Genomic DNA, 13370 nt, shown 5'->3' on the forward strand with positions numbered 1-13370 from the left:
GGGATGTTCATTAGTCAGATTGTCAAAATGTCAGTACTACTTATGGTCAAACAATGACTATAAAAACCAACAGCCCTTCTATTCCTTACAGAGATGTTTTTCTCTTCTAAAAGTACGTTGTTTACAGACCTGATATCTTGGCCTGGTCGAGCCTGCACCAGGATTCGAACCTCTAGCTCTTCAGTGCCCTACAAAAACAAAGAGATCCAATATGGTCAGCTGGGCTATTCAAAAAAGATTAATCAGTTTTAATTTCTCAGAAGTGTACACAGCTTACAGTATTCATTACACTGAGACTTTACGGTTTAAGCATCATCATTGTTCTCCTGATCTATGTGTCAAGATTGTAATACAATGTGTGCTAAAACTGAACAGCTTTATAAGAAATTCTTTGATGAGCTCACCAGGGAAGGACTAGCACTGAATACATTGTTTTACCTTCCTTTTTTTATGATCCCTGTGTTTAGATCTTTCCTATGTTGTGCCCTGTGTTTGTCGATCTGGTATACTGAGTAGGTTCTTTTTACTCCTCTCAGCCAACTTGATCTGCTCGAACAATTTCAAAGATGGCATTTCAAAAAGAGCATTAGTCTGACAGACAATATGCCATTACATCTACAGAAAGGTGGGAAGAAGCTACATGCTCTAACTGTTTCAGAATTTTCATGTAGATTCCTGTAGCGGAAACTCCTACTCGAGAGCTTTGTACAAATCAGAAAGAGGCTTATGCATCATGTTTATTTACTATGAACAACAGACAGTGGCCTGAAAAGTCTGATGCCTCCTTTAATATTTCTGTCTGCTTCTTCAGAATTTCAATGGTTTGGTGATTCATTCAATGCCAATAAATGTCACATGACATATATTGTTAATATTTAATTGATAAGCCATGTAAGTGAGTTGATGATTTATATGCCAAGCTTTGAGACAGTGCCAGCCTGTCAGTAGCACTGAATCTACACTTAGATGGGAACAGATTTTGGTTTTACATTATCATGTAGTACTTCATACTTTGAGTACCTTTGAGTACTTCATACTTTGAGACACTATTATTACAAGACAAACAAGGCATGTCATTGTCATTTGGAACTTTTACAGGAATTCTAGTGTTGTATAGGACACTGGGACTAGTGTCTTTTCTTAAAGGTGATATAGATTGTATTTTATGAGTTCAAACTAAGTGCTTTAAACTAAAAGACCAAAGTTAAAGTTAATGAACGTGTTATTACAGATTGTGATTCTGTTTACCTACTGTGAAAATGGATAAATTTAAACCCCCGAAAACCAGGCAATGAAGAACAAAAACATCAACCCTGAAAAATCTGGTTTCTTACTTTCTCGCAGTATTTTCAAAGTATGCTGTTAATATAAATTCTGTATCTTTTATACCTGCTCCTCTTGAACAAAAGAAGAGACTATTTTTGGCTGCTAGTGTCCAAAATGGCTGTGCTGGTGCCCAGAATGTCCTTTATTTGCCTTATTCCCATCTGAAGCTGTAAAAGAGGAAAATCTGGGGCAACATTTAGTCTAAGAATTATTTTATTTTTATGACACTCTGTGGATGGTTGGCCACTCACGAAGATTTGAATTTTCCATATCTTTGTTAACATTTAAAGATAGCTAGGAAGTTTCTAGGGAATCAAGAGGAGTGCCAATGATACATTTGAGTAATAGAAATGGTCATATTTAGGACTCCAGGATTAGGGGAAACAATTGAAAAAAAAGAGCTTTTGAGGAATGTGGTAATCCCAGGTTTGAAAAGCACTGTGGAAAGTGTAACTGTGGACAACATGGTGATATGCAGAGATTGTTATTTATGGAACTGATGGATATCCCAGAACACTTTAGGAATACAAGATAAGTCAAAGTGGCTAGAGGTAGAGCTTGCAGGGAGGTAAGGTATTATGCTGAGAACATCTTCTACTTGGTGTGTATCAGGCAGCATTCTTCTTGCTAGGTATTAATACATTTTGAACTATGTCTGAGTGGTTTACTCTGATTGTTAACAGTCAGCATCCATACTGATATACTGATGCTTGGTCTTGATGTAGGATCTAACTCTTGTTTCCATTGACCACATTGGCCTCCTTTTTCCTACAAGGTGACACAAAAAACTCAAAATGAAAAGGGTGTAGACATGTTTTTGCAAGGATCAGCTTCTTAATGACTGTGCATTTGGCAAGTTGATAAGAATTTTTCTTCCTGCTGGATAGATCTAATTTCTTTCAGGCCTGTGACTTCTACAGTCATTCAGGGAATGTTTGCTATGATATTTAAGTACTGCTACCACAAGTAGAGGTCAAGGAGCTCCTTTTAAAAGCACACTCTGTCTTTTCAGAAGAACATATTTCAGATGTTAGGGATTACATTTCAGTTAAATCCCAGCTCTGAAGGAGTTCTTAACACTAAAAAGAAAAATATTATTGAAATATGTAGCCACCCAGGCACAAAAAAGGAGAGAAAAATAACATATTAATTAAACTATACTAATGATTCATGTAGGGGATTAGCAGAGTGGCATATTCAAGGACAACTAGAAACCAAAGAGTTCTACCTCACACTTAGAGGCAGGAAAAGGAAGTTGAAGGTTTGCTAAAAAATTCAGAGTTTACACACATGGCCAAATAATCTGTTCTCACATACAGAGGAGAATATGCACAGAAAAAGTGGAATCCAGGAAGACAGTAATCCAAAAAAAAGAAGTAGAAAACAACAGGTTATTATGTATATTGCTCTGCAACGTCATAGTCCTGTAATGATGAGGTGGGCAATGGCCATAGGAAACTTGGTCAGTAAGGCTAAAGGAATGACTAACAAGCAGTGAAGGCAACCGTGTATTTTATCGAAAGATATAATCTACACATACACGTCTGTAACCTCAAAGAAGGATTGACTCAATAAATTTTCTGCTAGGAAGCAGGCCAGCCTAGACGGCTTGGTGACTTCATCTGATGTAGAAATCTATGCATTTACAGTAATAAGGTATCAGAGAGGATCACGAAAGTATGTTTTAGTTTTTGCTGTCTTCATCAGCTTTGAACTTCTGAATTCATCTGCTTACAACCCAGCTGCAATCTCAATGCTACCATGGAGCTATGGCGAAACAGAACAGCTTGTCAGAACAGCAGTAGAGGAGCAAAGGCTGATTTGAGCAGAGTGTCATGCACACGCTTAATTCCAAAACTGAACTAGGAATTTGTGTCAATAACAGACGTATTTTTTTGCCTTAAAATCTGTCAGATGATGGCAAACATGACAATGGTGTCCTGAAATCACAGCTGGGTAAGTGAAGGTAATGATTCAGAAGGAATTCTCTGAACACAAAGGAAGAGAGAACAATATTTAGGAGGTCTAAGATGGACTGTTTGGAATACAATTGTCTACAGACAGTTCATGTGCTTCATCAAAAACCACATTTTACTTTGTTAAGACAACTGTGTGTACAGAATTAATATTCTACTACTTATACTTTTTCTGTGGTATTTTGCAGGATCTGTTAAAGTAGAGCACTAATATGATTTATAGGTATGCTGGAAAATCTGTTAGAATTAATCAGTTAAGACCATGTTCTCGGGGAATACATGCCTTATCCATTTTCTGGTTTTCAGAGGTCTTCAGTAATTTTCTCATTTTAAGAGGTGCACAGAGGTCTACTGAAGAAACTTACTTATGGTCTAAAAAATCTGGGGGGATACTTACTTCTCTTTTAACATAATAAAAACTCTATTCTAAACATATGCATTTATTATAAGGTATGTGCATGTCATGGTTTGATGTGGAGGGGGTGGGGGTTCTGGTGGCAGGAGAGGGGTTTTGCTCCCTGTGACCTCCCTGGTTTTGGAACCGGGTTAGACTTGGTTCTGGCCATCAGATCACACTGCCATCCCCCTCAGGGTTGAGCCAATCAGTGCCTCTGCGAATTGCCCTATTTAAGTCGGGACAAAGGACCCGGAAAAGGTGCTTTGTCCAGAAGCAAGGAGAGAAGGGAGGAGGGCACTGCCCCCGCTCCCTGGCTCCCGGCTGGGCAACTGCCTGTGTCGGGCCGGCACTGCCCACTGAGGATGGCGGCGTCGGAGCTGGCTGGGGCACTCGGGGAGCGCCCTACTCCCAGGGTGCCTGCTGGGCTGAGTTCATCCGGAGAGGACTGAGATCTGAGAGAAACAGCTGCATCGACAGCAGGTCAGTGAGGATGGAGCGGGAGGAGGTGTGCCGGAGCCGAGTTTCCCCTGCGGCTGATGGTGAGATAGCAGGCGGCCCCCCTGCAACCAGGACGGCCTCGGTGGAGTAGAGACCCACTCGCAGCCCGTGGGGAGAAGATGCCTGAGCCCGAGGATGGTCGTGTTAGGACGCACGACAAGGCAGAGAGGCATCTGGAGTCTGCGTGACGACCCATGCCGGAGCGAGTGGCTACAACTCCCTAAGTATCTGAGACGGCAGTAAAGCCCACACTGGGGCAATCTGTGGGGAAGGATTGCTTCCTGTGGGCTGGACTCACGCTGGAGAAGTTTGTGGATTTTTCCTCGTGGGTAGGGGATCCACTGGAGCAGGGGAAAAGGGTGTAAGGACTCCTCCTCCTTTAAGAAAGAAGCAGCAGTAACAGCACGGAATGAACTGACCTGCGCTCCCTCAGTCCCTGCCCCCTGCGCTGCTGAGGGGAGGAGGTAGAGCTGGGAGGAAAAGGAAAGGGCGGGGGGGAAGGTGTCAGTTTTAAGATCTGGCTTTGTTTCTTTCTATCCTCTCAAGTAACCGGTTTTGTTTCCCTTTGTCCTTTTAAGTAACCATTAATAAACTGTTTTGCTTTAAGAAAGCCAAGTCTGTTTTGCCCAGGACCATGGTTGGTGGGTGCTCCCTCTGTTCTTGTCTCAACCCTCAGTCCCTTTATTATTTTTTTTTCTCCTCTCTACTTTACTGGAGAAGGAGAGACTGTGTGAGTTTTAGTTGCTGGATTAGCCTAAAACCACGACAGTGCACAAGACATATTCTCCAAAATCCACCAAATTCACCTTTGCTGAAACAAGACCAACTCTGATAATACAGAACCATCTTCATAGCAAAGTTCAAAATAAACCAAGTCATCCCGTGGATTTTGCAGCACTTAACTTAAACCAGTTCACTTTCCCACAGAAAATCATATTCAGCTTTAATTACATCTGTGGTAATGCTGCACTGTAGTATTTCAATGTACTATTCTGGGATGACTCTGCATTTTAAGAATAAATAATCATATGTATTCTTACTTGCTGAGTTTAGGAGAACTTTTGAAGTCCTCACCTTGCTGAGTTTCAGGATGATCTTGAAATATGAAGAAAATTACTCTACTGCTAAATGCGAACTCAGTAGAAAGTAAGGAAATATGTCTGATTGTCACTACTCTGCATTTTAAAATGTGAATACACTAGGCACTCCAATGGGCCTGCAGTTATGGATCTCCGGGAGGCATCTGCCTTTCACTCAATCATGCTCCCAAATACTTTGGTGTCAGCATTCAACAGCTGTGACAAAAAATCAATATCAGGACAGGCAGGTTTGTGGTACTGCTATCACAGCCTGAAAAAGTGAGTAGGATTGCCACTAGGAACTGATGGAGTTTCTCAAACTTCTGAGGTTAACAGAAGAGCTCTTCTGTCGGACTATCTTTCATATTTACAGGACTGTATAATGAGCTGTTTTCTGCTGGACACAAAACAAAAATGAGTTTTAACTTGTGACTCACATCGTCCGATTCCCTGATGAGCTCTGTATCTTCCACTTGCACCACCGCATCAGCACCACATGGAATCGGAGCACCGGTTGTAACTCGCATTACCTGACCAGGCATCACAGTCTGAGTTGGCTGAAAAATAAACAAAAATTCATTTACTTTTGAAAAGAAAAATCTCAAACCATTTAAATTTTATTGCAGTAATCTGAAAAACTAAAGTTCTTATTTGTGGTGTGACTCGTGATGTACTGCTAGTGATATCAACAAGTATAAACTCCAATATATTTAAAGATCATTAGGTCATTGCTTCAGATCTGGCTTTTAGGTCACACGTTAGGTAGTTTCAGATTTTTCCTCTTTGATTTCTATCACAAGAATAACTTTCAGAAGAAGCAATATACTGTTACTCTGGTTGGCTCAGAAGAACAACTGGCTTGGAAATTAACACTTAGATGGTGACTTTCTAGAAACTTACATGAGCAGAAATCTAGTAGTTCTCTGTGCATAAATATTTTTGCAGAGTACTCTGGTTCCCAGTACTCTGGGGGAAATTTCTGGTTGAAATTTCTTTGCTTTCGTTTGGTTGGATTTTAGTTGTGTTTTGTTTTATCAGGACACTGTGCGTGGAAAACTGGCAGCTTGTAAGTAAAATAAGGTAACCAGCTGCTTCATTTTTAAGCAGGTTTCCTCAAATTGAGAGTCAGCTCAACATTAGTTCACATAGAATATCTATCTTTCTGAGGGTCACATTAGCAAAGCTAAAATTGATAATATTCTACAATTATGTAAAGCCATAGTACATTACACAGTTTCAGCAGAAGCAGTACAAATAACATAAAAATATCAGAGCAACATGATAAAACAAATGACATGGTTTTAATAAAATTTCTCACCAGGCAGCCTATTTTAATACACATTTTAAAAAAATTTAGAGCAAAATTGTAATTTGACCATAACCACTTCAGAAATAAATAACTAAAAGAAAAATATTTCTAAAAAAATGCAATTAAAAGAAGCTGGTATGATGATTGAGATTCCACTGCTGGAATATGAGTGCTTGCTTCCTGCAGCACTTCAGTAAGCCCAACTTATTTAGGCTTTCCTGTTTTTAGTGAACATGTGTTACACACAGATCTACACAGCTGTGATCAGACCAACATATTCTGTATGTGTCGCACATAGAATTCATGTTCAGATTGACTCTATATTCCATATGCAGCATTGGAGTAAATCCAGGACTTCTCAGACTGTGATTAGCAGGTATTTGATAGCAACTCACAGACCTGCAAGCAGTACTGCCCAAGCACCACTATCTGCTCCTGCCCAGCAGTCATTTACTCCATGACTTTCGACAGGAGGCTGTTAAGACATCTGCAAATTCTAGACTGGTGGTCAACATTTCAGATGCCCAAAGCTGTGTTTACCTTGCCCATTCTTCTACTCCATTTCAGCACTGTCATAGCCTCTGAAAAGTGAGTATTATTTTGAAATGCGTGTATTTCAAAGGTTGCTCATTGGGACAGAAGCCCTAGGGAGAGGCTGGAAATGGTTTTTACTTGGTTTACCACAGTATCACAGTGATCTAAGTATCCCAAAAAACAACTGAGCCTGGAGTTGATTGATTCTTGACCCTTTTCTAAGGGTAATAGAAATCTAACACCCTTTGAGAAGAACATAAATAAAATGCTAAGATAAACTAGAAAAAAAAAAGTCACACTCGCCATATGTCACGGTTAGTGTGTTTTCAGGGCAAGATTCACGTTATCCTAAAGTAGGTATCTAAAACAGATGACATAAAAATGATGCTTTTTTAAAAAAATGGTATTTATTTCTCACCGCTGACTATGCAAGGAGCTGTGAATGAATAGCTGAGATGCTGCCATTTATACTGAAGATGCTTAAAAGTGAAAATAATCTTGTCTAGCGTGTTATTTTGCTTTTTATGAAAAAAAATATTGCAAAATGCAAAGCTTATGCCTTGGATTATGGGAACTCTTGCATATTGTTGTAGATACAGTCTATAGGCACATCACGAACAGGTAATATTGTTTTGAACTTACTAAAATACTGATGTCTTTAGTGACAATTTTTAGAGGAAAAAAGCATAGCAAAACGCTTTTCTTGGGCCTCAAGAACTACAAAGAATACAAAATGTCTAGGACTCTGCCAGAAATCAGTGCCTATGGTGATAAAATGCTCTGTTACTATCCGTGCTTTTGGAGTTTATTACTAGATGATTTAATTTTTTGAGGTGTAATGATGTGAAACATTTAAACAAATTTATGATACAATAACAATTGCTTTTAGAATTGGTTGCTCATATATTTAATTTCCTTTTTGTCCTTTGAGAATTTGATCAGATTAACTTTATGAACAAAAGTCAGCCATCAGGTTTGTGTGTGAATCTCCAGGGCTGTGTTTTTCTGTGACTATGAAGACAAAGAAATGATTCCTTCTCAGAAAGCATATTAATGTACAACAATTTCACAGCAGCTCTTTTAAAGGCCTTTTGAGATCTCACACTTACCTGGAACAGGGCAGTATTGGGCTCTGCCCTTTCCCTTCATCACTGATATTTTAATGTTAGTCACTGAATAAAACCCAGAAATAATCTGTTGAGCACAGCCCCCATCTCAGGCATTTTCTCTTGCACATGATTACACCTCTCCTGCGTGATTTACAATGACCCATGCTCCCTTCTGTAAAAAGGCCCAAGTTAATGGAAAGGTGAAAAATGTCTGTTTTCCATCCTATATTATAGCTGGTTAGTCACAAAACCTCTTACTAACGTCTTTAGAAAGTCTTCTAGGAAATGCTAAGCTCCAGCTATGCAAGTCTATAGGAAGAAAATCATTGCTCCCCACGGCTGAGTTTTTCACACAGAGGCCATGTGGATGGCTCGTGACTAGTACTCTCAAACGTGCCCTCATCTCCCCAAAGCAGGAGAGTGTCTGAAAGTTTTCCTCAATACAAAATAAAAAATGGTTGTTAACATAAACACAGCCATCTGGAAATGGAAATCAGAAAATAATACACAATTTACAAATTGATACAGAAATGTCCAACTTGGCTACATGGACTCTCTGCAATTCTCAGTCCCGTTTTCTTCCTCTCTACGTAGCATTTACATAACCTTCTTCCCTACAAGAGGAGCCAAATCTAAACCTATTTTGAACTCCTTGCTGTGAATCATTCTGTTAATTGGTCTGTAACATGAAAAGCAGAATGTTGCTGCTGAGAGCAACTGAAGGGTGAAATGAGACTGAGGAGCCTTCCAGGGCTACAAATAATTTCTTGGGAAGGAGATGAACCTGAAGATGCGTTGGCCCAAGAAAAAAACGTTGACCAATTATTCAGAGGTCAACAGCCTCATTTTTCAAACTCGCCACTGGTATTTCCAGAATTATTCTCTCTCTGCGTGCCTCCTCCCACCCAATTTTTGTTCCTTGCCAGAGAGGTTTCCCATGTCCACTAATCTGGGAGGACAGACTGTCCCTGCAGGGAGACATTTGTGAGCTCTTGAGTTCTGTAGGAGGGAAGCAAGGTCCCATTTGCCCTTTTATCCTTTGCACAAATCTGCTGAACTGATTAGGATACTAAAACCCTTTAGACCTGTGGGCAGTCCTCTGCATTAGACACAGCTTTAACAATACTGTTTTAAGCACCACTGTGCTGTGGCATTTTTTAACTAGCAAAATCATAATATTGATGACAGGTGAATAACGATAGGAGTGATAATTCAGCAGGTTACTCTCCTGGTTCTTGCTATTTTATAGTGACCATAAAAAGGGTTGTAGAAGTAATTGTTAGTCTTTTGGATTCTGGACTAATGCTTGACAATGCAGAAAGAAGGGCTAAAAATCCAATGCAGGTGAAATTCATTAGTTTACTTTTTTTAGTATTTAAAGTAATTTTACATATTTTGTGGAACAGATTCATTAATCTAAGTTCATGTGAGTATCAGCATTGAGAAGACGACTATTATACCAAAGTACAATGCATCATGATGGAGGGGAACTACCACTAAAATTATTTTCATAGTTCTCTGTATCTATCACGATTAGCCAAATTAAATGTCTATCACACGTTTAGAGGCAAACTCCATTTTTTTTAAAAAAATGGAACAATCCTGCAACTGGTAATACTTCTAAATCCTGAAACAACTTTTGAAATGCATCTATTTTATTGAAGACTTTTTTATTTAGCAGTCAAAATGACCATACTGTAAAATCCTCATTAAAGCTGATCAATCTTTTGTTTTGCCTGTTACTTATTCCATTTCTGCATCATTTCACATATAATACACATAATTGTAAAATGGGACTTGAAATACCTGGAGAAGCATTTTGGATTAACCCATGCTCTCCTGAAAAGAAGGTACTAGGTACAATTAAATTGACAGAATACAAGAAGTGGTTGAATGCAACTGGCTTTTTTCCTGTCACCCCAGTATTAGGACAGGAACTTTATCAAATATACTCTTGAGTTTGACAGCAAATCCCAAACCGTGTCCATTCATGAATATTTATATAGCACAGCAGGTCACGAATGGGTGCTGCCCCGACTTGCTCTTAAACTCAATCCATGTATCTGCTAAGGTGCAAAAACACTCTTTTGATTTAACAAACAGAAAAGGAGTAATACCACCTAGGCTGCTGCCAGGCTTCCTCAAGATTGTTCTGATCATGACCTACCTTTAAAGGCTTCATACAAAATTCTTACACTTTCACAATGTGAAATATGCAAGCAGCTTGTGGAAACAGTTATTGGGCTGACGCCCCTTTTAAAATATGTCAGGAAGAAGGGGTTAAATCTTGCTTTTCTTTTTTATGAATTGTAATGCCATTAAAAACCTTATGTCCTCTAACACTGCACTAGGGCAGAACATGACTGTATGCACTCCTATCAGACATGTTGGCAGCACAATGGTCTGAAGTATTTTGGGATATCCTTGTTAGTTCCTTACGTAACCGTACATCCTCACTTTCCGAAATCATGTCCCAAGGCACATAGGAGGAGGCTAGGTACAGATGTGTCCTACTTCACACCATGTCCAAGAATATTGAGTTTTGGAGCACTACAAAGGCTTGTAAAAATACAAAGCAATATCTTACAAAACAAAAATACATCAAAGAAAAAAAAAGAGAAAAGAAATTGTGCTCACCTGCTCACCGGCCTGGGATTCCCCTATGATGAATCGATCTCCTGGGCCATCAGCAGCTGTTAAGATGGACAATACAAATGGTAAAGGCTGAACCAAAACGAACGATGGCATTAGAAATTATGAACAGAAGAACCAAAGAATGGGCTAAGATTCAGTTTTTCAGTGTCAGCATGATAAAGTTATGGAAGTTTTGCAAATATTTTACATTTTAGGTCCTTTTAAGTTGTGTTTATTATTTTGAAAATTACAGGTTCTATAGTACTTTTAACTGAAAATTTCTAGGCAATATAAGATAAAGTAAAAGGAGATTAGAAGCAACTACATTGATAACAAAGATTTAAGAGTGTTCATGAGATAATTTTTATAAAAATGTCCACTGTGAGCAAATCTTTTTTCCATGTGAAACCAATACGGGGGAATCATATTTTCTAGTGTATTATGTATCTTTTTTTTTCTAGACAACAATGGAATATTGACATTTCTAGATTCTATCTTTGCCTTTGGAGGAAAACATGGACAAGTGCAGTGATTGTGTAGATGACTATACAGGTTTGGCATTTTCTGAAGAGCACTAGGGCTAAGATAATGCAACTTGAACTGCCACATTAGAAGTCTGGGTTCTGTTCCTTTTTGTAAATTTAGGAGGTAGCACTGAACTAGTTACCATATACCCTTAATTGAAGTAATTCGGAAAATTGTAAGTCAGAACTCACTGATTTAACATACTGAAAGTTTCCAGGACTTCCAATTTAGCCAAATCTGTATTTTTACAGGGACAACAAAGGCATCATTACTAAGAAATTTTAAGCTTCTGCCTGTCTCAAAGGTCTTTCAGCAAGTTGAGTTAGTGGTGTTATAGGCTCTACCATGGTGTAAAGCACGTGTGGAGCACAAGGAACTCTGCCTGTCCAAGCACAGCACGCATGCTGTCAAGAGTGTTCAGACAAACTGAGTTCATAGGTTCACACTTAAATATGTCTTTTTATTAATTTTATATCTGTAACTGTCAAAAGTTTGATTTCCCAGAGATGAATTCCAATCAGTGAAAATCTTTATCTTAATACCTCCTGGTTTTTTTTCAAAAGCCCTTAATATACAGCTAGACAACTTTATCATATTGAGAAAAATTGCTTTCAGGAAGGATGCCCATTCAGTCTATATAATGATTTATCACATTTCTACTCATACATCAGCTGCAACTCTGCAGATGATCTACAGTACTCAGTCATGTTTGAAGACTAATCATTAACCTAACTTTAAAAGTCTATCAAACAGCCTAATCTATGGGCTGTAGAACAAACTCTCAAATAAGAAAGCGGAAAAGGACTCTTCAACTATTTGTCTTTGAATAATGCATATAATACTACTGAATACAGTTGTCATAACTTCACTGAAAAAATTGCACTGGGATGATCCAGCAAAAGAAGATAAAAAATTCCCTAATAGCTAAATTATTTTAAACCTAATAAAATGCTAATGAATTAGATTATATTCCCCCTTTAATAACGATATGGAGACAAAGTTTATAGGTGATGTACAACCAATATAGCTCGAACTGGACAAGGTTTTGGGCAGACAGGTTTATGTGACTTAAAGCTAATCCTTTATTTTTTTTTGTAAAAAAAAAATCTGTTATGTAGTCAATATTGATTCTGCCTACAAGCTTTGTTTCTCATATCCTGAGATAACAGGTCTAGAAGAACAATATAGAGTAGAACAGTATAGAATAGAATAGAATAATTTGAGTTGGAAGGGATCTACAACAATCATCTAATCCAACTGCCTGATCACTTTAGGGCTGACCAAAACTTAAAGAAAATTACTAAAGGCATGGTCCAAGTGCCTCTTAAAACACTGACAGGCTTGGAGCACCGACCACCTCTCTAGGAAGTCTGTTCCAGTGTCTAACCACCTTCTCGGTAAATAAATGCTTCCTAATGTCCACTCTAAACCTCCCCTGCCGCAGCTTTGAACCACTCCCACGTGTCCTGTCACTGGATACCAGCGAGAAGAGATCAGCACCTCACTCTCTACTTCCCTCCATCTGGAAGCTGTAGGTGATGAAGTCAACTCCCAGTCTGCTTTCCCCAAGCTAGAAAAACCCCCAAGTCCTCAGCTGTTCCTCATAGGACATTCCTTCCAGCCCTTTCACCAGCTTTGTTGCCCTCCTCTGGATACATTCAAGTACCTTACTATCACTCTATTTGAATCCACCACCAAATTTAGGGCCTTGTGTGTTGGTTCTCACAGAAGTTGTTGAAGACGGCGTTCATGATCCTTCTGCTTATTCTGCATTTTACTGAGATTGTACTTGTGCTTTCCCTTACCTTACAGCAATTAGGTGGCAAGACAGCATTTGTTTAATCCCAAGGCCCTTGTCAGTCAGTGTTCTACTCAGAGCTCCCCCTCTCAGCTTTTCTCAGCATTATATTACCTGTATTTCTCTGGCTACATCTGTACTCACTTGCCATTATTACTAGTCATTCTGGTCTGCCTGTCTCTCAC

At 39.0% G+C, this 13370-nt stretch overlaps 1 protein-coding gene across 12 annotated transcripts in view; it reads right to left on the minus strand.

Annotated features, from left to right (window-relative positions):
* Positions 1-13370, minus strand: part of GPHN (gephyrin) — a 321622-nt gene that overhangs the window by 32369 nt on the left and 275883 nt on the right. For all 12 annotated transcript variants that reach the window (XM_086614073.1, XM_086614070.1, XM_086614071.1 and 9 more), the window contains 3 exons: positions 10866-10921; positions 5714-5833; positions 130-188 (listed from right to left, as the gene is read on the minus strand). In XM_086614073.1, coding sequence (XP_086470199.1) covers positions 130-188; positions 5714-5833; positions 10866-10921 — 235 coding nt within the window. The remainder of the gene's footprint in view (positions 1-129; positions 189-5713; positions 5834-10865; positions 10922-13370) is intronic.

Source organism: Tauraco erythrolophus, chromosome 6 (assembly GCF_009769465.1).
Source record: "Tauraco erythrolophus isolate bTauEry1 chromosome 6, bTauEry1.pri, whole genome shotgun sequence".
NCBI lineage: Eukaryota > Metazoa > Chordata > Aves > Musophagiformes > Musophagidae > Tauraco > Tauraco erythrolophus.